This window comes from Mesocricetus auratus, unplaced genomic scaffold (assembly GCF_017639785.1).
Source record: "Mesocricetus auratus isolate SY011 unplaced genomic scaffold, BCM_Maur_2.0 Super-Scaffold_100028, whole genome shotgun sequence".
Lineage (NCBI taxonomy): Eukaryota > Metazoa > Chordata > Mammalia > Rodentia > Cricetidae > Mesocricetus > Mesocricetus auratus.
The window spans coordinates 2,196,413-2,220,415 of NW_024429209.1; the positions used below are offsets into that span (position 1 = coordinate 2,196,413).

The 24,003-nt window shown below is 46.9% G+C and overlaps 1 protein-coding gene across 3 annotated transcripts in view; it reads right to left on the minus strand.

Annotated features, from left to right (window-relative positions):
- LOC101842565 (ubiquinol-cytochrome-c reductase complex assembly factor 1) overlaps positions 1-24,003 on the minus strand; it is an 87,752-nt gene continuing 63,749 nt past the window's right edge. For 2 of the 3 annotated variants that reach the window (XM_005084627.4, XM_040732698.1), the window contains 3 exons: positions 11,272-11,349; positions 4,445-4,558; positions 1-1,501 (listed from right to left, as the gene is read on the minus strand). In XM_005084627.4, coding sequence (XP_005084684.1) covers positions 1,367-1,501; positions 4,445-4,558; positions 11,272-11,349 — 327 coding nt within the window. In that variant the 3' untranslated portion in view covers positions 1-1,366. The remainder of the gene's footprint in view (positions 1,502-4,444; positions 4,559-11,271; positions 11,350-24,003) is intronic. The other variant, XM_021235637.2, reaches the window with a different exon arrangement.

The following is a 24,003-nucleotide window of genomic DNA, read 5'->3' on the forward strand; positions in this document are numbered from 1 at the left end:
TTAGGTACACACAGTAAAGTTTATTTTGGTGCATGGCATACTTCACTCCATTAAAAATAAATTAATCAGCAAATTCCTGCCTGGCTCGCTTCTGGTTTATGTAAATAGTGCCCAGATGTAACGAGTTACAAGGTGTTATTATCTTGCACTCACAGAGGACGCTTCACTCCAGAGCCCCGCTTGCAACCAAAGCATCGCAAATAAAGCAAGAGAAGGCAGCTTGATTTGTAATGTTTTCACAGAAGTGGCGTCTACCTCACGGTATAGAGTTTCTTTATATGACTCATTTTATAGCAAGTTCAATGAAGGAAGCTGGATGGGGGAGGGAGACGGTTCCCACCCCCTTTCCTCAATTCCAAGAGATGACCCAAAACTCTCAGAGAGGAGGAACAGGCCCCTGAAGAGCTCAGACCAGGTGTCCCTTACAGCTTGCTTCAGAAGCTGGGGATGGGGTAGAAACTGGGCTGGGGCTGGGGCTGGTACCCACAGGCCAGGAAGACTATCTCACGTAAAGGATGTCACTGTGGGCGTCAAAGGGACTCTGTTTCCAGGCCTCTTTCTATACCACTTAGGATGTGACCAGGGAATGCGCCTGGTGGATGGCGCTTTGCCCAGTGACTCCTCTGTGAACTAGAGACAGGAGCAGCAGAGGGAACCTCTGACCTTTCCCTGCCTCTAACTGAGTAGGAGTTGACTCTTGAGTCTGGATCATCCACCGGCTCACCTGTGTTTCTGTTCTTTTTTAGTTTGTTTTTAGAGACAGGAAGGTTTCTCTGTGTAGCCCTGCCTGTCTTGGATTTCACCCTGTAATTCAGTCTGGCCTCGAACACGCCTTCCTTTTTCCTAAGAGCTGGGATTAAAGAAGTGTGCCGCCAGGACTGCCTTTACCTTGGTTTCTAAAAGACCCTGGAACAAAGAAGAACCATGGCAGAAATACATCTCTTTTTTTAATGGCTACTTCAACCCCATGGCTCAAAGCTGGGGGACAGCATATGGTTACTCATTTTGACTTAACATTAGAAACTGCTCCTAGGCACAGGGGTCTGGGTGAGGGGCCCCTTTCTAACCTACCCATCCCTCCTTATGTGTGCTGCTGGAGGGACTTGGGAAGCGTGCTGGGGACTTCTCTTGAGGGAGGGAACATGTCGGGAGAGTGAGAGGACCTCCCAGCAGTATCCCCACTGGATCAGACTCCTGGGATCACAAGAAGAAACTCAACACAAAGGAGCCGAGTATTCAACAGGTGCTGTTCAAAAGTCAGTTCAAGCCACCTTCTTCAGGGTCCTGGGACAAACAGGCACTTCTTCCATGGGGGTTCCTCAAAGCCAGCCAGCCAGCCAGCCAACCGAGCAGAGGGGCCAGGCTCTCAAAGGCCCTCATCATTGTAAGTAGGAGTACGGGGCTTCAAGATGCTCTGTGGATTCTTTTCCACCAGAGGGCGCCATCTCACTTCCCCTGTTAGAAGCAGATCTTCGCCGTTCATGGAGTCCAGGTATTGCATCTACAAGTAGAGAGAGCAGGGGAACAGAGTGAGGGTAGCAAAGCTTCCCCAAGGAGAGGCTGGAAGGGGACATGGGTGGCGGCGGCAACCTGACTGTCCAGCTCTAAAATTACGGCATTATGGGTATTTGGAGAAAAAATTACCTGTGTCAGTAGTTCTCAACCTGTGGATTACAACACCTTGTGGGGAACAACCCTTTCATGGGGGTCACAAATCAAATATCCTGCATATCAGATACTCACACTACAATTCTTGACAGTAGCAGAATTACAGTTATGAAGTAACAGGAAATAATCTTATGGTTGGGGTCACCACAACACTAGGAACTGTACTAAAGGGTGGCAGGCAGCATTAGGAAGGTTGAGAACCAGTGACCTAGGGACTAGCACTGACAATGTTTTAGGGAATTCCCTATCACATGTCCCCACTCCACCCACCACTCCCTATGAGGGACATTTAACCTCTGCCACGCACTCATTACAAAGTTCTTGCAGGCCAAGAAATTAGAATAGATGATTCCCAGAAGTCATCCCGTCTACTCGCTGCCTTCACTGGTGACATTGCACAAGGCGGTCACTTTTGAAACCTTTGTCCCCTTGTCTGAGAGCAGCTGGAAATGCGTATCTTACGGGGCAAAGCGGAGAGCACACAGCACAGTGCATGTACAATTCTGGACACCGAATGCCTGTCTAACATCTTTGACTCCACCGTCCATCAGTGGGTCCCGATGCTTCCCAGAGGGCCCAGTTTGACCACCACACAGGGCAGGCTCCCTTACGAGGGGAAGGAGGAAGACCGGGGCTTCACCTTAGGCCTTGGGTCGTCGTCTCCTCTTCCAGGAGCTCACTGCTCCTGCTTCATCTTCAGACTGCCTCTTGAGCTCAGCCCCAGCCTCTGACTCGAGAGGCCCAGCTTCCCTGAACTGACCCGAAGTCCATGCCTCTTTCTACCTCCCACTCCTACTCCAAACGCCGCCATTCTGCCTACCTCCTGGGTTGTTGATTTTAACTGCAGATTGGTTACCAAATAGTAACCAATATATTGTGTAGTACCAGAGACTGCTCAAGGCCCGGCTTCCTGGGCTACCCTGACACACTAGGTCAGAATATGCCTTCCCTTGGCTTCCCCAGCACCCTCCTGGTCCTGGACCACACACAGTAGACTGGCTCACTCACCCCAGGGCTGCCTGTGTGCCTGTCTAGCTCAGGGCAGGACTGAGTCCTGAAGCTCAGCCCAGGGATGGCTCTGCAGGTACTCTAAGGCATGACAGACCTGGGTCGCCATCAAAGCTCCTTGCTTTCTCAGGACCCCACCATTGCCCACTTCTAGTGGGGTCAAATGGGACTCCTCACAGGGCAGTCGTTATGGCAAACTCTTCTTTCTGAGCCCCTGGAGAGAGGTCCTGGCTATGCCTTGTCATGGCCTCTGGCACAAGCCCACCAGGACAGATGGAAAAATTGGGTGGGTCTCTAAAGAAAGTGTTTACTTTGCCAATTTCAACTCCTGTCTAAGGGTGAGGCCCTCTAGCCACAGTGCCTTCTCCCTGGCTCTGGCAGATCCAAAGAACAGTCAAATGGCAGTTGGCTTCTGGGGTTCCCTACGCTCCGGCTACCAACAGCCTCAGCATGCCAGCTACATCAGGCAACTAGCTGATCCTACTAGCCCTGTCTGCTCTAGAGCTGCGATCTGGCCTGTCCTTTCCTGCCTGTTGGAGGCTAGCAAGGCCACGGAGGTGAACTCATGGCTCGATGCCCCTTCAGCCTCAGGGGCCAAGTCCATGAAGCAAAGGTGTGACTCATAACAGCTCACGCTGGTAAGCTGTCTGCAGCAGCTGTGACCTCCAGTGGGTAAATGATTCACCCAGCCTGGGTTCTGAGGCCAGTCATGCAGGGTGAACCGCTGGGAGACCCCAGAAAAGCCTCCATGTCCTGCCTCAGGATGAGTGAATCCATTCATGCAGATGGCATGAGTTTCCTGTCCACACAGGATCTAGGGCAGGAGATCAGGAGTTAATTCTGCCCGGTGCTCAAATAGTCCTCCCAAGGAGCTCCTCCTGAGCCAGAGGGGCAAGGATCTGACATGGGGACCCTGCTTGACAGCGAAGAACAGCCAGTGGGGAGAACGGATGTGTCTGTCAGGGGCTGCCAGAAGCACAGGAACCCATGGGCACAGCGGGAGTCACTATCTCAGGGCACACCTCCCAGGACCGAGGGGTAGTGATCAGCACAGCACCCAGCACCAGCAGGTAATGAAACAGCAAACGAATACCACGGCTTCTGAAAGCACAAGCTCTTCCTTGTCTCTCAGGCCCCACTCCTGGCATCCTCAGCCTAGTTTACAGCTGGACACAGAATGTGCTCATTCTTCCTTATTGTTTTGTTTTGGAGACAGGGTTTCTCTGTGTAGTCCTTGCTGTCCTGGAACTCTCTCTGTAGACCAGGCTGGCCTTGAACTCACAGAAACCTGTCTGCTTCCCAAGTGCTGGGATTAAAGGCATGCACCACTATGCCTGGCCAAAGATGCTCATTCTTAAGCTAGGCCTGGTGGTTCACAGATGAAGGCAGGAGGACCAGGAATCTAAGGCCAGTCTGTGCTACAATGAGATGGGGGGGGGGAGTGAGGGAGAGAGGGAGTGAGAGACAGAGAGAAAGAGAGAGGGAGAGAGAGGGAGGGAAGGAGGGAGGGAGGGATAGAGGGAGGGAGGAAGGAAGAAAGGAAGGAAGGAAGGAAGGAAGGAAGGAAGGAACGAACGAACGAACGAACGAACGAACGAACGAACGAACGAACGAACGGAGGGCTTGTTGTTGATGTGGTTGTGTCAGAACCCCTTAAACTAGCTCCTGGTCAGTCAGTCTCTTATGACCTGCGAAGATGCTCACACCAGCACCATGCACTCAGGGGGACTGAACTGCCACCAGATGTGAGTAGGGACTGGGTGCTAACCTGTTTCCTCACATACTCCACCAGCAATTCAAGCTGCCGAGGGTCTTCACATTTCTGGTTGAAGAAGGTTCTCCAGAGGGCAGCAGCCAGTCCACGGTCATCAGAAAGGATCCCCTAGAACACAACAAGACGTGTCTTGCAGAGCCACGACATTAACACTGGGAGATTTGAACAGATCAAAGAATGGATTTAGAAGGAGTGAGAGGGTAACGGGCGAGCTTGAGAACATCTGCACGATTTTTTTTGAAGGTGTGTGTGTGGAGACAGGGTTTCACTGTGTAGCCCTGGCTGGCCTGAAACTCTCTGTAGACCAGGCTGAACTCATAAAACTGCCTCTGCCAAGTGCTTTTTCTTTGTTTAAAAGTAAATTTTATTTTTACTTTATATATATGAGGGTTTGGCCTGCACGTATACCACGTTAGTGCCTGTTTCCTGTGGAGGCCAGAAGAGGGTGTCAGATCTCTTGGAACTGGAGTTACAAATAATTGTGAGCCATCGTGTGGGTGCTAGGAATTAAACCCGGGTCCTCTGGAAGAGCAGCCAGTGCTCTTAACCACCAAGCCATCTCTCCAGCTCCTCAACCCTTCTTTTGTACAGAAGGACATGGGACTCTGAGAGTCCTGGCACTCATGTCTGCTGGACCCTTCAGGTATGGTCCATTCTCCTCTCCATTGTGCCTGGCCTAGGCAATGAATGTCTTCAAGGCCCACCCAACAAGGGTAGTGTAGTAGCCATACTTCCTGCTGCTGTCCACAAGGTGTGGGCTTGCAGTGTTGCAAGTCTGTGTTTGCCTGGGCATGGGGATGGGTGTGGACTGCTCATACTTGCTTGGTCCAAAGTCACACGTCTGCAAGGTAGCTGGCTCTTTGGGAAAGGGAACTAGGTACCCTGCCTTCAATGTCACCCATCTGGCCATGACTGGCTTGGACTCTGAGGCAAGGAACAGGCTGTTTAGTAGGCTTTCCATGGGCCACACGGGGCCGCACAGGGCCATGCTCGAAGCCTATCTGTGTGCCTGATATAGCCTCTCCTGGCACTGGGAACTCTGTTTGGAAGCCTAGATATTATAGAGGCCAATTACAGCCATTTTCTAGCCCAGACCTCTAGGGCAGGGAGGATGAAGGCAATTGAAGGGAAAGGCCCTAAGAAGTGCTTCTGCCTTTGTGGCAAAGTAGGACATGGAACCAAAGTGTTGCCTTGGACTCACAAGACTGGACCGAGTCTGAATTCTGCCTGCCACAGTCAGGCACAATGGTTATGGTTACAGCTAAGTCTTAGGGCTCTAGAATGGGTTGGGTGGTGAATGCCTATCACCCCAGGACTTGAGTAGTAGGGGTAAAAGAAAATACTTGCTCTACCTACAGCATCCTTGAATTACAAAGATGAGGTAATGTGGCCTGAGGGTGTGGCTCAGCGGTGGAGCACTTGGTTAGTATCTTCAAAGCCCTGACTTCAATTCCTAGCACCACCACACAAAAGTAAAGGCTTTTAAAGAGAACTGCATGGATTGATTTTGCATGGATGTGGGTATGGGTATGGAGTCAGAGGACGACTTGCAAGGTTTGGTTCTCTCCTTTCACCATGAGGGTCCCTGGCATGCAGCCTGGCCCACAAGGCTTTGTGGTAACTGCCTTAACTGAATGAGCTCTTTCCAGCACAGCTTTTTTATTTTTGCAACAGAGTCTCATGTACCCAAGGCTTCCCTCAAACTCTCTATGTAGCCAAGGGAGCCCTTGAACTCCTGACCTTCAACCGATACTTCCCAAGCACTAGAACTACTGGCACGTGCCATTGTGCCGGTCTGCAAAGCCATTTTAAAAAGTGGAATATGTTGGATATAGTACACAAAAGCATGCGTTAGCTGGAAATAAATATAGTTGAGACAACAGTGGGATCTGGGAGTCAAATGACCTAAGTTTGGGGCCAGTTCTGTCACTTTATGGTAGTGTGGCCATTGAGAAGCCCTTAGCACCTCTGGAGCCTCAGTTTCTCATTCATTAGCAGAGCCTGATTAATTCCTATCCCACAGATACAATGTTCACAAAAGGCTCTCTACCTAGTAAGGATTACAAAGACACAGGGACATTTAGTCCATGTTATACAGTGGTCTGTGGCATATTAGAGGGCTGACTAAGGTCAGCTATCAAAAAGGTCCAGCCTACCCATGGGGGTTAACTGATAGGTGGACAAGCACTCCACCTGCTTAAGATGCCTTCTGCTTAGTAACCCCCATGGTTCCACAGCTGAAGACCGTGCTGGTGTGTGATGGCTGAGCTGGGGAAATCCGCTTCTTCTAGCAGATGGGAACGACAGCCACGGACAAGCTCAGGCAACCCTCCTTCTGCAAGCTATGTGCTAACACAACAGCCCGCCTGTGTGTGAAGTGCCCTGGGCACAGGCGGGACGCTGTTGGCAGGGGCCTACTTATGTGATATGGGCAGGAGTGGGTGGGAGGGACACAGAGAAAGAGCAGAGCCCAGAAAAAGAGAAGCAGGGGTCATGACTTGCTGTAGTCGGGCATCCCCGGAGCTGGGGGAGATGGCTGGGACAGGGCAAATCCACGCGCAGGGGTCCTGAGCAGTTAGAGGGCAAAGGGGGGACTCGGAAGGTGTTAGCCCTGCTAAGAACCTGTTCCAGATGACCAGGTCTCTTTGCCAGCTAGTGTCTAATGATTACCTGCACCACACAGCACACGTATTATTACCCCCCCCCCCATGAAAGATAAGTATTGAGGCTCAGAGGTTAGCGAGGTAATTGGTGTTGAGAAGAACCTGCCTGCACTGCTAAGGTCAGGGTATGATGCCTGCCTAGCCATCACACAGCCCTGGAAAACAGTACCGGTGTGCTGAAAATGGCAGACTACAACACCAAATCCAGCTGCAGCCTTCTTTGCATCAGACTACTAGAAACTCAGTGAACACAATGGGAGACCACCCAAGTGTGCCAATGTGAATCAAGAAGCAGGAGAGAAGAGAGGCACCAAGCATTAGGGTGCAGGGCCAATTCCTCACAATCTAGTAGGGTGCCCATCGTTTACCTCACGGCATGAAAGAAGGCACCCTTTAGGAAGTTAGGGTGTTTAGGTCTAGAGTAACAGAGAGGAAGCTGTGGTGCTGTCCTGGAGTGGCGACTACACTATGCGCTTCACACCACGCTAAGATGAACACAGAATCACGTGGACTGGACTCAGCTCTCGGCGGGCTTGCAGTCCAGGAGGGATGAGACACACAACAACAAAACAAAGTGAACAAATGCTAAGGTCCTTGGTGAGACCACAATCCACTGCTGCCTCTGCCTCCTCGTTCTTCAGCCTTTACTTCAGAAGGAGTCCTTGGATAGCTCCTCCCGGTCCACATTGTAGCTTCCTTCCACTGTTGCTCTCTATCGGTGCCCTCGAAGCGTTTTTCTGCTTATTTAAGTTACTTGGGTGCCACCTGTCTCAGTAACTTCAACGGGAAAGAGACTGAAACTATGTCTGTTTGATTCACCAATATATTCCTCATCTACCACATACGATAAGCATGCCAAAACCACTGTTAAATGGATCCTGAAATGCAGAGTAAAAACACAAGAGATCTAGAGAGGTTAGGAAAGAAGTGTGCAAAGAAGTGGCCTTTGATAGGGATCAGTCAGGCAGTGGTGGCGCACACCTTCAATTCCAGCACTTGAGAGGCAGGCGGATCTCTTAAGTTCTAGGCCAGTCTGGTCTACAGAGTGAGTTTCAGAACAGCCAAGGCTACACAGAGAAACCTTGTCTCAACAAAACACAACAAAGCAACAACAAAAGGATAGGAAGGATCAGCTGGCCTTTAATCCCTAGCACTCATGAGTTCAAGGCCAGCTTGGTCTACAGATTTCCAGGACTGCTACACAGACAAACCCTGTCTTGAAAAAACAAAAAGAACTTTTTTGTCATTTTTTTAAATTTAATTTGTTTCATGTGCATTGATGTTTTGTCTGTATAAGGGTGTCGTTTCCCCTGGAACTGTAGGTACAGACAATTGTGAATGTCATGTGGGTGCTGGGAATTGAACCTGGGTCCTCTGGAAGAGCAGTCAGTACGCTTAACTGCTGAGTCATCTTTCCTGCCCCTTGAGACCTTTTTCAGCTATCCACTCACAGCAGTTAAATCAGTACCTTTGGGTGATGGGCTCCTGCCACTGGAATTTCTAGAAAGTATCCAGGTAATTAGTATATTTCCAGGCTTTCCTGTTCCTGTCACCTGGGTGCTTGCTGAAGTACCAGGTGGCTCCTACTGTATCAAATCCTTCAAAGGAGTGTGTAGGGAACACATTTAACGTGTCTCCCGGGCGCAGACTATGAGATGCTCCAGTAGATGATCCTAAACCCATGGACATACAGAGAGCAACAAGTAAACTCAGGGTGAGGGGTGGGGGAGTTGTAGGAGAGGTAATGGGAGGTGGATTTAAGCAAAACACATGATATACATGTATGAAATTCTCAAACAATGAAAAAGGGGAATAACAAAGCATCCAATGGACTAGAAACAGCTCAGCTGGCAGAGGGCTTGCCTAGAATGCACAAGTCCCTGGGTTCAATCCCTTACATGAATAAATTGATGATAGAACATGCCAGCTGAGATTACAGGCATGTGCCAGCATGCCGTTTCATTCAGTTCAGAGAATCAAACCCAGGGCTTCGTAAATTCTGGGTAAGTGATCTACCAGCTGAGCTGCACCCCACTCTGTACACTTCTTCCCCTCCTCACTGCAGGTCAAGCACTGTGTCAGACAGCAGAAACAATTGGGCATTGTCACCTCCCAGAAGAAACTCATACCCAGCCAGGTGACAGACTTAATGCTGGTGCGTGCTGTGAGCACCAGGCAGGTGGAATGAGCTAAGCCTGGGGAAAGCTGGAGACCCTTTCCCAGGAGGTGGCGCTTAAGTAAAGTCAGGAGTTAACCACAAAATGAGTTTAAAAGCACAACATTTATCAAGAAAAAAATGAGGTATGATGAACGTGCCAGTATGTATACAGGTGTTCATTACACCATCTTTTTAACTTCTCTACATGCTTGAAATTTCCATAATAAAGTTGGACGGCTGGGAAATGACACAGATACAACATGGATGGACCTGGAGACACGCTATAAGCCAGTAACAGATGAGCAAACCCTGTAAGAGTCTACTTACATGAGTTCCTAGCCAATTCTTAGAGACAGAAAGTAAAAGAGTGGTTGCCAGGGGCTGGGAGGAAATGGAGCCCTGGCATTCAGTGGGCGGACTTTCAGTCTGAGGCTGTGACTGTTCAGCATGCATAGCTCTGTGTGTGAGACACTGCAGACAAGTGTGGAGGTTAACTCATTTGCATAGAGGCGAGGAACTGCTACCTATGCACAGGTGACTCCTGGGAGGAGACTTGATGAACTATAATGACTTCTCCTTTGGGGTTGGAGAAAAACTAGGTCTTTATTTGTATTTCAAGCAGGTACGTACAGTTTCGTGAACTTTAAAAATGAGTATATACAGCTAGGTGTAGTGGCACATGCCATTAATTACAGCACTCAGGAGGCAGAGGCAGGCGGATCTCTGAGTTTGAGGCCAGTCTGATCTACAGAGCAAGTTCCAGAACATCCAGGACTACACGGAAAATACAAAAATAAAAAAGAGCATGTCGGGAGCTGGAGAGATGGCTCAGCAGTTTAGAGCATTTGTTATTCTTGCAGAAGAACTAGATTCAATTCCCAGATTTCACATGATAGCTCACAACCATCCTAACTCCAGTTCCACAGATCCATTGCCCCCTTCTGACCTCCATAGGCACCAGGCACTCATGGGTCATACACACATGTTGGCAAAAAGTTCATACACATAAATGCATATGTGCTGCCCTAAAATGAAAAATAAAAGCAGTATACATTTTGTCCCATATACTATGTTGTTTACATATGAGTATCTTGCAGTCTCTGGGAAGAGCCAGGACTGTGGCAGTGTCTGATTCGACTTAGTGCCCCATCCAGCACTGAGCGGGCACTCAATGCTAATTCGTTGAGTGTTTAACCAAAATATATAATGCTCTCTTTCCCTTGCACTCGATGAAGGTAAAGAGATAAATACTAAATAAAAATGGCAAGTAGAGGGGCTGGAGAGATGGCTCAGTGGTTAAGAGCACTGACTGCTCTTCCAGAGGATCTGGGTTCAATCCCCAAAACCCACATGGCAACTCATAACTGTAACTCCAGTTCCAGGGGCTCCAAATCCCATGGCAAAACATCAATGCACATAACATTGCAAAAATAAATAAATTAATTTAAAAAATGGCAAGTAGAGAATATGGTCCTCAAAGCTTCTTCATATATTCTCCTCAAAGGCTGGAGAGATGACTCAACAGCTATGAGCGCCTGCTGCTCTTACAGAGGTCACAAGTGTGGTACTGAGCACACAAGTCAGTGACTTGACACTGCCTGTAACTTCAGATCCAGGACTCTCTGCTGGCACAGACACAGATACACACACATACACACAGACACCCACACCCACACACACACACACACACGCACGCACGCACGCACGAACGCTCACTCAGAGCCTTTGCTGGGATTGGGTGTGGCTGTGTACCCTTTGGTTCCCAGCACCTACGTTGGGTGGTTCATAACTTAAAAGCCTTTAACTCCAACCCAAGGGGATTGATGCCCTTTTCTGGCCTCCACAGGCACTGACATGCTCCTTCACACACATGGAGCAGACACTCACACAGACACATACACATAAATAAAAAAAAATCTTTTAAAAGGAAGGGAGAGGAGTTGGAAGGGAGGAAGGCTAGGGGAGGCCACTGCAGCTTAGGGCTTGGCAAATGATCTTACCTCATCATATCCTAAGATTGCCGCATAGAAACTGTTTGTCATAAAGGCCATGTTCTTCTTTAAGATATAGGAATTAACCTACAAAAACAAAAGTATGAAGGTAAGGAAAACCATGGTGCCTCTTAGCTGTTCATAGGCTGTTGAAACAAAGAGAAAAGAACTCAGTTTAAACTGCTAGTCCATTTCTGAGTCCCTTGGCTGTCAGGATTTTCTCAACACAACTGCCACTTCTTTTAGATTTTGATTAAAAACTACTTTCAGTTTAGTGACTGGACCTTCAACTGCATGTCAGTTTGTGTTAGTGCTGATCAACACGAGGTTTCAGAAACAGCGTCTAATTACAGGACCACACAGCCTACCACAGGAAAACAGGCATCCAACTATTACTCACGGGTGTGGTAGTCCACTCCTATAATCCCTAGCACACTGTGTGTGTATGTGTCTCAAAAGTTCAAGGTCATAATAAGCTCATACAGCCTGGGCTATATGAGACTACGTCTCACAAACAACAAAAGGAACAGTGAGACGGTTTGGCAGGCAAAAATGCTTGCTACCAAGGCTTACAACTGGAGTTCAATCCCCAGGACCCACTTGACGGAGGAGAGAAGTGACACTTGCCAGTTGTTCTCTGACCTACACACACACACACACACACACACACACACACAACTGAAGCTACCTAAAGGAGGAAGGTTTCATTTTGGCTCACAGTTCTGAGAAGACACAGTCCATGGAGAAACGGAAGATGTGGCGGTAGGCAGATGGCAGGGAAGTGAGACTGCCAGTTCACATATTGGTAAATCAGGGAGCAGAAAGTCTGGACCCGAGGTGAGGCCTCACTATATTCCTCAAAGCCTGTCCTCCAGGTAGCCGCCACCTCCAAAGGGTTCCACAACCTTTCTAACAAGTCTATCACCTAGAAACTAAGTGTCCAGACACATGAGTCTGGAGGGGGACAGTTTACATTCAAATCATAACATATAATATATCAAAGACCAAGTGACTTTCATCCTGGGATTCACAACCGGTCTCTGAAGGTCTGAAAAGGCAAAAGGATTTGTGTTTAGACTTCAGAAAGCTGGGATCCAAGCCCTAACTCTGGTATATATTTTGGATGTGGTCTTGAGCAAGCCAACCTCTCTGAGGTTATTTTGTCTTTTAAATGCCCTGCACACAAGAACTGTTTTCAAGTGCACAGAAGTTCATTTGCATTCATTCATTAAGTTAACAACATACCCTGGAAGTCTTGGTAAACGTCAGCGAACTCGGCAAACACAAGGAACTGTGAGTAAGACCTGGTTTGTTTATACAAAACTAAAACTAAAAGCAGTTCCAGAGCTTTACAGTCATGGACAATGTTCAGCAGTGAAGAGAGAATTGTCGAGTTCGAGGTGGAAAGTATGAGGCTGGTGGTAGCCGGGAGTGTTAGCCATGACCTTTCCTACCCACCTTCAAGTCAGGCCACATTAGCCACTGCTCCTCTGTGCTCTCCCCCTAGGTACACAATATGGTTGGAGCTGCTTATATACCTGTCTTTCCCACTAGTCTGTGAGCGACTCAAGCTTGGGCCACAGGAAACAGGACTGAATCATTTTGGCACCCAAACACCTGGGCCAGGACAGGGACTAAGAAGGGCATACTGATAATGAATCCTAGCAAGGTCACCACCCAGGGCTCGGGATATACTCAGGGCTGAGTACTTTCCTAGCATCTGTGAGGCCACGGGTTCAGCACCCCAAACAAACAAAAGCAAGGGCTACTCACAGCATGCTCTATCAAGTGACACAAATGATTTTGTCTTGTTTTTGCTGGAAGGATACATACTACTATATTTCTTTTTACTGCTTCTTCTAATGTGCTGTGGTGAGAGTCAGAATAGGCAAGAATTAAGAGTTCCTTCTGTCATTCGAGGACAATACACTGCGTTCTACCTTACTTATGTACTGGTTGTTCCCCTAAACGTGCAGATGACCAGAGCCAAAAAGCATCCAACACAAGGCAAGGCACCATTCCTAGGAAAACATTTACCAAACCTGCTCGGTCAGCAGTTAGCTTACACACTGCATCATGCCAACTGGCTTTGAAGTGGGAAGGGCCTTCAGGGATCACCTGGCCCAGGGACCCCAAGGAAATGAACGGTGAAATGAGGCTCAAATATGGAAAGAGACAGATCCAAAGTCACATATCAAGTTACCATCAGAGGGGATCAAATGATCCCATTTCACCACCTGAAGGGTATTTCCAAAGATCCCCCAAATAGTATTCTGCAAAGTTTGGTTCCTGCTTTCCAGAGAGGCCCAAGTAGGGGCAAACACACCTTCTCCTGGAGAAGATGGCTGGCTGCTGGTTGCCTGGGGAGAGCCGAGTACAGAACCGGAGCTCAGTGTTAGCCAGGTTCTACTCCAGTGTGCTCCTGCGAGCTCCTGTCACTTCTACAGAGAGAAGCAAGCTCGGAATGGCTTTCTCATATCACTGCCTCGGCTAGATTAGATCATGAAGAGGTCCCTTCCTGGAAGACAGTGCAAGCTTGATCACTGGAACACATGATCTGCAGGCAGCAGATCAAGGAAGTGACAGCAACTTCCTGAGCTACAAGCCTACCCCACTAGGTCCTTGATGCTGGAGCTCCCCTCTGCTGAACCCCCATTCTACTCCACTCCCTCTATTAAACATTTGTCTGCTGGGGTGCAGGGTCCCCATCTCCCCGGTGCTAGATCATCCTATAGGGAGCGTGTTGCTTATGAATAATCAGATCCCCTAGCAGAAGATGGTGTTGGGCTGTTTGCTCATTAAAATCTTATCCTGTCCATAATGCTTTGCTTTTTATGAAAACCCATACATACTGAGCCACCACATGGGAAAGGTTCCCTTTATATCAGTTACTCATATTTTCCCATTTATTTAAGCTATTAAAATTCATGCAGATATTTTATAAGCCATCAGGATTCGATGACTGCTATTACTGAATGTTTAATAATAAGCTAAACAGAAGAAATCAGAGGGTTAAATGATGACTGCAATTCCTGTAATGACTTAATTAAATTTTTATTGAGTACATAAACTATGATGTCACTTCTAACCAACCATGGCTCTGCTTTCGCAGCATGTCACAGGGCGGGAGCGCTCAATAGCAGGCTAGGCTAAATGAGCAGCAGGTCTCTGCTGAAATGGGGGAGGGAGCAAGGCTCATGTAACACACTCAATAAATTATCCGTTCATTTTTAAACAAAGTCCATGAGTTATAATATATTTGCCATGCACTTTTTATGACATAATAAAAATGTTACCTTAAGGATTACTTAACACATACTACAAATGTTATAGCAGAGGCAGGCACAAGGGGCAAAGAAAACAAACATGAACAGGCCAGGGACGGGTCCTGGAGTTTATGTCCCGGGGGAACAGCACAGTATATTAAAAGGGGAATGCAAAAAACAGGGGGTGCAAGTGTTCAGGGTACTAATCAGCAGATTAATGAATGAGACAGCCAACAGGGAGCACAGCAAGAAGGGATCTCACAAGGCACATGTTTAATTAATGGGAGTTTCTCAGGGAGGGACGTGAGCTCTAAAGAGATGCCAGTTCATCTGAGGCCAATTCACTGCCCTGTCCCCTTCTCACTGCTGCAGTTCTTAAAGATGCCTATGCTAACAGAGGACTGGACTGGTATAGAGACTGAAGGAGACCGTGGTTTAGCCTATGAGCACTGGTGAAGGGGCTTCAGGATTTTTCCTAGGTCGTTTCTCTGACCTCACTCCCTTTTGTCTCCCCATGTTCATGTTAGGCTCGGTCAGGGTCAACTCTGCCATTTCCATGACTGTGCCATGCTCTCTTTTTCTTAGCCACACTAATAGGAGTCCTTCTCGTCTTTAATTAATTGAAGGGATGCTGGTCCCTTCTCATCTTCAAAGATCTAGCCTCCAAAATAGTTCTCCCCAGTCTACAGGTACCATGAATGATTCAAAGCCGGAAACAAGTCACATAATTAGCATGTGACAATATTAGCTCAATTAATCCTTCCTAATGAGCTCTGAGAGGGTACTATTTTGCCTCCATTTTTACAATTCCAGTTTTGCTCATTGATATCTCTATATTTAAAATCTAACCAGTCTAATAATGTATGAAAAGCAAGATACATGCCTTGCAATCCCAGTACTTGGGAGGCAGACATATCAGAAGGTCAAGTTCAGCTTTAGCCTACAAAAGGCCAGCCTGAGCTATGTCTCAAAATCAAACAAGAAAATCTAAACAGATGGCTGTCCTTGGAAATCACCATCACTTATCCAGTGGACCAGGCTTCGAATACAATTGTTATACAGTTGGAAAGCAGCTGATGAGATACAGCAAGATCTTGAGAATATCAAACGTCAGCTTAATATTCTTACGGTCAGGGCATGCGCGCGCGCACACACACACACACACACACACACACACACACACACACACACACACACACACTATACCCTGGGCTGGAACCCAGGACTGAATGAAAAGGAGAGTGCAGTGTACCACCACACTCACCCCGTCCTTCTTGGTTGCAGATGCAGACTGCTCATCTGGCTCTGGGCACCACACCTCTCTCTCACCATATTCACTAAAGTACTTTTGTTGGGTATTATCACAGCAAAAATGAAAGCAACTAATACACTCCCAAACTCAGAAACATGACAAGATAACCATAACTAGACATAAAGAAAAACTACATACAAGCCAGGCATTGGTGGTGGCACACACCTTTAATCCCAGCACTCAGGAGGCAGAGGCAGGAGGATCTCTGTGAGTTTGAGGCCACCCTGGTCTACAGAGCGAGATCCAGGACAGCCTCCAAAACAATACAGAGAAACCCTGTCTCAAAAAACAAACAAATAAGCAAGCAAAAAGAAAAGAAAAACTACATATAAAGTTAAAAATGTATTAATAGAGGTCAGAGAGATGGCTCAGCTGCTAAGAGCACTGTCGGTTATTTTGGAAGATCTGGGTTTGATTCCCAGCTCGTAGCTGTTAACACCAATCCCAGGGGGTACAATGCTCTCTTTTGTACTCCATAGGCACCAAGAATACACAGATACACAGGTAGGCAAAATACCCAAACACACGAAATAATACTAATAATTATTATAAAAGAAAAAGGTTTTATTACCAGATAAAAGTACACTTTTTTTTTTTTGGTTTTACAAGACAGGGTTTCTCTGTATTATTTTGGAGGCTGTCGGTCCAGCCTAGCCTCCAACTCAGAGATCCGCCTGCCTCTGCCTCCCGAGTGCTGGGATTAAAGGTGTGCACCACCACCACCCGGCTAAAAGTACACTTTTATTGCTTTACTATTATTATTATTTTAATTTACCACACTTAAAAATGAACTTCATGGGAAACCCAGAGAAACATCAGTGAAGAACAGATACAGTTACAAATGCTAAAGCTAATAATTGGCTAGGACACTCACTGTTATATGACCAAGAGAATCATTCAGAAGTTATTTCACAGGATGTTTCCATCATCAAACTCAAAGGACTCAAAGGACCAAGAGATTTATTTATTCTGATCCTATGTGAGACGATGTCCTCTCCCACTCTGCTTTCAAAGTAAATTGAAACACTGCAGATCCTGGAACCCTGGCCTCTCTTCAGAGATGGGCATATAGCCCAAGCTGATTTATCAAATTCTTGTTTCTAAGAACAAAAATAAAACTCTGCTACAGTTTGGTGACCCTAAAGTTGTATAAGCTCCTGTCGCTAAGGTCTCTTAGCTACACAGAGTCTTTCCTTCCCAGGGCCTGTTGTTAGAACACCCTTTCCACTTTGGGAGCCCCAGCTATCGTCCAGGGAATTTGTTTAAATGAGTCAACGTTGACGCTCTGTGGCTCACAATTACGTGCCATCATTCATCAACTCATTAAACCAGATGACTGGGCTAGGTGGTGGTGCACACCTTTAATCCCAGCACTTGGGAGGCAGAGGCAGGTGGATCTCTGTGAGTTCAAGGCCAGCCTGGTCTACAAAGGAAGTTCCAGGACAGCCTGGAACTCAAGAGTGATACACAGAGAAACCATGTCTCAAAAACAAAAACCCCCATATGATGGAGCATCTGTTGAATGCTTACGAAGTACCAGAGGCTGTATTAAAAACTTTCAATGAGTTATTTCTTCAATCGTCGCAATAATCCCAAAGACAGAAGAGGTGTCCCCTCCTTTTTCTGGGGAGTTTTTCAAGTCTTCCACACTTGCTGCTGCTTTCCCTTAGCCTGGGTCTTATGCTTCTACCAGGAACACTCATTGTGCTACTTAATGATTTGTTTATAGGCCACGTCCAACACACTGCATTAGACAGTATGCCCCTTGAAGGCAAATAGGCACAAGGCAGCTTAACCAGCAGATGTTTTGCCCTAAACATGTCTTGAAGCAGTGGCTTCAAGCACCTTCCCACATTTCAAGAAAGCTCCCTGAAAACAAGAGTACATATAGCTGCTGCTGTTCTCATGGTCTGCAAACACAACTCCAATCCAGATGAGGAGACCCGGCTTCTGTCCTCATGTGGCTTTGAAACCCTAGACCCCCTCAAACAGCATGTTCACTGACACACGACTAAAGGGCGTTTCCTCCATCACTAGCACTTGCTGGAGCTGTAGCAGGAGCTCTTCAGAGACACCTGAGGTACCGGCAGAGCTTCCGGCTGTGGAGAAAGTCTCTCACCACCGTCAGCTTGGAACTCTGCAAGTCTGTTGTCAGCCTTTCCCTTTTACCTGCTCTCTGTCGTGCTCAAAGTCCCCAGAGACCCCCGGGAAGACAGACCCACCAAACTGCAAAAGCGAGGTTCTAATTGTATCCATTGTTCATCCACCCATGACAGGGACCCCGTCTAGCAAGCTGATGCAGCAGCCCCCAGAGGGAGTGAAGTTCCCTGACTACTGCTAGGTTTTATAGACAAAAGTTACAGGATTACACCAGTAGGTAAGGGTTGGTTTCTGATTGGTTGACATTTGGGAACAATCAGGAGAATTTCTCAGTCATATTTTGGCATGAAATACCTGTGTATCAATTATTTTCATTGGTCAGTGCTGAGAGGGAACATTCTGTGGTTTCTATGGCTTTGTTTTGTTACTTGCAGGTGGCCTGTTGTACATGGATACCAAGTTTTCAGAACTATATCCTGGAGACTACAAGGGGAGGTTTTGGTCCCCCCTGGAGTTTCTTTTGTGGCCAATCACTTCCCAGGAACCAAGCACCTAGGAGGCTTTGTGGGGCAGGGGTGGTCTGGAGTTTCTCTGTGTTCGGTTTAGGCCCTAGACTCTGGGAGGCCAGAGGATCTGGAGTTTCCTTGTGTCAGAGGCCTACGTGTCTCTTCTGTAGCTTGTCATGGCTACTAAAGCAGGGGGCTGAGAGAGGGTCTGGTCCCTTTATTTCTAAATTATTAGAAGTGAAGCCCCTTTCATTCTTCAACACAGAGAGCTACAGAAACAGTGCAAAGCTTCCCAAGTAGTGCTAGCTCATCCTTCCAAGTTTAAGAGAGGGCTTATGCCCTGCTAGCAAGCACTAGTGCAGAAACGTTCCAGGCAGGCTTTGCTGTTCTGCTGTGAAATACGAAATTTACAAATGAAAACACCTTATTGGGGGGGGTCACCATTCCCCAGTAATCAAGGTAGAACCAATAAACAGGACAACGACCTGAAGTACAAGCAACAGATAACTCCATTCACTTCTATATGGATGGATAGAATTAAAAAGAAAAAGAAAAGTAAGTAGGCACCCTCATAAGAGAATGTGAGTTGGTGCAACCATTGTGGAGAAGCATTTGATAGCATCTCTAAAGGTTCGATATTGAACTACAGTGTGACCTAGCAAGTATATCTACAGGAGTGCAAGCATGGACTGCACACACTTAAACTACCATGTAAAATGTGGCAATGGTGTGGGGGCCTGAGGGCTTCAGAGAAGAAGTGTCAGCCATCATATTGTATGTAGTTCAGACAGAAAGGGTGGTATGTGCAAAGCCATGGAGAGGAGAATAAAGTATAGAATTTTCAGAGTAAAGCAGACCAGGTTGGCCCCAAATTCAGAGATCCTCCTGTCCGTCTCTTAAGGGTTGGGCTTTGTGTTGTTGGCTTGTTTTTTTGAGACAGAGTTTCTCTGTGCAGCTGTGGCTTTCCTGGAACTCACTCTGTAGACCAAGATGGCCTTGAACTCGCAGAGATTCGCCAGCCTCCACCTCCCAAGTGCTAGAATTAAAGGTATGTGTCACCACTGCCCAGTGGGGGCTGGGGTTTTAAAGGCATGTGGTACCACATCCAGCTTCAGAGCAAAGTTTGTAACAAACAAAACACTATAGTGGGGCTGACAAGATGGCTCAGAGGATAACAGCACTTGCCACCAAGTTCAATGACCTGTGTTCAACCCCCAAGACCCACATGGCAAAAGGAGAAAACCAACTCTCATGAGCTGTCATCTGACTTTCACATGTGCCACAATGCATGTGGTATGTATGAGTGTGAGCACTTGTGTGTGAAAACCACACCTCATAGTGAGCAGAAGCAGAAAAGCAATCAGTCTTTATTGTCTGTAAATGGCCCTAAATGCCCCCACAAAGACAGGAAGCCGCATGGACACATGCAATTTCTAACAGTATGGACAACAGAGTTGGGCAGAGGACCAGAGGCAGAAATCAGAGAGGATGTTGTATAATAGTCCAGGTGAGAGTGAATAAGGGACTCACTCAATGGAAGCCAAAACAGGAAGCCAAAGGAATGCACTGAAGAGAAATGGATAGCTGGATATACATGCCTATAATCTGAGCACTTGGGAGGCAGAGACAGGAATATCTGAAAGTCAGAATTAGCTTCTGTTACATAATGAGTTCAAGGCTAGCTTGGGCTACATGAGAGCCTGCCTCAAAGGGCGAGGGTGTGTGCTTTATAGTGCAGAGTCAATGGGATCGATCAAGTTATCAATCAATGAAGGAGAAAGGGTGAGGCCATAACCTGCACATAATCAGACCTCACTGAAGAAAACGCAAAGAGAAAAGAAAGATGAAAGCAACCACCAGATACAGTCACCCGCTGGTGAGTTTCCAACCCTGGCAGTACTGAGTGTAGACAACCAGTCTTGCAGGGTTCTAGCAATCACTGTGCCCTTACTGTCTTCTCTGCTGTGGTAATGGAAAATCTTACTTGGATAAGATGTAATGTGAGCAAGATGTGTATTTAGCTTGAGCCCAGCAGGCGTCTCCAGGGGGGTAGGGGTACAGCACAGGAGGGCTTTAGGAGCCTGAGCTTCCTTTCCAGTCATTTGTTCACTGTATATCCGTAGCTGTCATTCCTCTGGTCCCCTGTATTCAACCTATGACCACGAAACCTGATGACTGTCGGTGAGAAGATGCTGGCACACATGGGTTTCTAGAGACACACACAGACTCCTAATTGTACCCTGGGCCTCATGATGACATCTATGAGTACAGGAAATTATAGGCACAACTTTGTTTTCTTAATGATTTTCTATTAAACATAAGACAGGGGACAATGAAAAACTACAAGGTGCTTGCTCCCTATCACAATTAGGGACTTCAAATACGCAAATGTGGTCTGATAGGCAAAAAAAGATAATCAGCAACTCAGTGAACTCTTAACTAAGAAAGCCAAGGTAAAGGATGGTGGGGCTGAAACAAATGTACAGGGACCTGAGGACTACGCTGAGGTCATTGATCCCAGTTCTTGTCCTGCTCAGGCAACCTCAGAGTCCACGACACTGCACAGCAATGCTTGCTTACAAGCCACCATCCAGCTCCTTGTCATACATACTAAGAGGGTTCTAACTACATCACCCAACAACCCTATCTTCCTCTTCAGGTAGTGAAGTGGGGATGTCCCCAATGAACAGAGTTACACAATCTAACGGTGACTCCACCTGGGCCCAGACTAAAGTCTACAGACTAAACAGTAAAGCAGACATTTCCATTGGCCACCACATGTTTCTCTTTTACCACCGTGCCCTTATTGCTTACCATTGGGAGTTAAAATTTTCCAAGTGACCAACCCAATGGTTCAGGTGATGCTCATGCTTGAGCCTCTTCTGCTTTGTCACAATGTTCTTTTAAGGCTCAGAGAGACCTGCCATTCAGTAGATGGCTTATAGAATACTCTAGAAGTACCCTAGAGGAGGCTGAACTAAGTGTGCAAATAAGATCATTCCCACCCAGAGTGATTGAGGAGCAAACTTTGTCTGGATGTCCTTAAAATGAAGCTCTGTGACTGGCTCTGTCTCTAAAGAGTATTGTTCTCTTTTTTAAAAAAATTATTATCTTTATGTTTACTGTATGAATATTTTGCCTGCATGTATGTCTGTTGGTCATGTGTATGCATGGTTCCTATGGAGATCAGAAGAAGGCCTCAGATCCTGGGACAAAGTTACAGTGACCGTGAGCCACTGTATGGGTGCTGGGAATCAAACCCAGGTCCTCTGCAAGAGTGGCCAATGCTCTTCACCTCTGAGCAATCTCTCCAGCACTTTTTTTTTTAACCTTTTCCTTTTCCTTTCTAATAAGCAAAATGTTCTCTAAATGGTATTTTATACAAAGGAAAGAGAATACCTTGGAAAGAATACCATGTCTTGTAAGGAAATCTCTTTGGTGGTCTCTTTCGAGACAACTATGAAATTGCCCTGTTATCAAAGCAAAGTTCAAGTTCCAGTGGCCATTTCCATACCCCGTCAGTCTGGAAACAAAAATCACTCCCAGCCTCAGACTTCCATCAAAACCATGTCTAACTGCCTTTTCTCACATTAACATGTGAGAGGAAATGTTCATCAACAAATAATAAAATAATCATCTATTTCCCAGCACTGCTTCAAGAGTCTCATATGTGGCAGATACCTCACAATACTATAGTTTAGGACACGAGGCTGGGTACCACTGTCACTTCTCTTTTATAGGTAGGAAACTGAAGCACAAAGACAATGTACCTTGACCATGGCTGGGGCAGCATGTGAGCACATCAAGTCTGGCTGGCATCACACCGCTCTTAACCACCTTGTGACCACACCACTCTTAACCACCTTGTGAGACACCTCAGAAGCAAGTTTCAGACCAAACTACTCACTCACCTGAGGGAGAGTGCATTTCTCATCCCTCCCTCCCTTCATTCACTGTCTACACTAGGACAGCTTCTCTAGGAAGCTTGCCACACAACAAAACAGTAGGTGAGCTTGTATGGCTCTCGTTTATCTATTTAGTTTGGAACTGAACCCAGGAAGACAGCCATTTATCTTCCAGGCCCTAAACCACTTGTAAGCCCTGTAAGGTCACTTTTTCTTGAAATACTCTCAGTCAATAGTATTTAGAGGTTAGTGCCTGGTAAGGAACAAACAAAGGTGTTCCTTCAACAATGAATGAAACAATTTTTTGGTCTTTTTGAGCAGGGGTTTCATATAGCACAGGCTGTTCTGGGCCTTAACAGTAGTGGAGATTGGCTTGGAATTACTGATGCTCTCGCCTGCATCTTGCAGGTGATGGGTTACGGGCATTTGTCATCACACCCAGCTGTATGGGAGAAAAGCCACACAAGTTAATGATGATGCAGGCTGGGGGTAGGGTAGCAACAAGCATGAGCAGTGAGTGCTGTAGAAGGCAGAGTCAGGCGCCTTCCTTAACTGCTCTTCACCTTTTTTGGTTCTTGAGACAAGGTCTCTTACTTGTTTGCTATAATGACTGGTCAGAAACCTCATGGACCCTGACTCTTCCTTCCTAGGGTCAGGATTGAAGAGACTTCCCTAGGTGCCCAGCTTTTCACATGGATGCAGGGGTTTAAACTGGGGTCCTCACACTTCCCATCCTGGTCGAATTCTTCATGGTGGTGCAGGGCCTCTGGAACAGAGAAGGAAGGAGTATAGGAAGCCAAGGCTCCCACAAGTACCACAGGCCCCTACATGTACCAAGCTAAATGAGACAGGGCGAGGCCGGCCTTCCTTTCTCTAGAGAGGCTTCCTCTGGCAAGCAATTCACTTTGGGACTAAAGCACAGCAGACAATAAACAGCTCCAGTTTCTAAAAGAGAAAGCTGTGCATATCTACTTAAGATGTCAAAGACAATGGCTTATTTGAATCCTAAGAACCTTAGCAAAGGGCACTGGACTGGGTGAAAAAGAGGGGAGTGGGGGCATACAGAAAGCCACTGAATACCCAGGGGGAATCATCTTTTATCCCCTGCCCCAGCCACTCACAAGCCCATGGCCTAGAAAATGAATGACAGATAGTTTACACCTTTTATTATCCTGATAGAAATGTCTCTCCTGGGAGCAGGCAGGGGTCAAAAGTCCAACACCAAAACTATATATCTTTATAAGTCATGAGCAAAAAAGCATTACAGCAGACAGTTATTAAAAAAAAAGTCACAGTGACCAGCTGAGCAGGAGGTGTTAGAAAACTCACTCCAAATAATTTATTCACCAAGAACCACAAAGGGCTTTCCCAAGAACAGCAAAAACACCATTAATTTCCCTAGGACCCTCCCTTTCAAAGGGCTCCAAACACCACACATTTCATATTAAATTGTCCTCAAAGACTCCAAAATAAGGGGTTACTATTTCCCTAAGTACAGATGTATAAACTAAAGCATTCATGCCCACCATGCTCTGCCCAGGCCATGCTAAGAAGTGAACCTGCTTGTGTCCAATCCAGGCTTCCCGATAGAGGGTTACGAAGACCAGGAATACCACCTCCATCTCCCACAAATATGAAAAAAAGGATCTCGA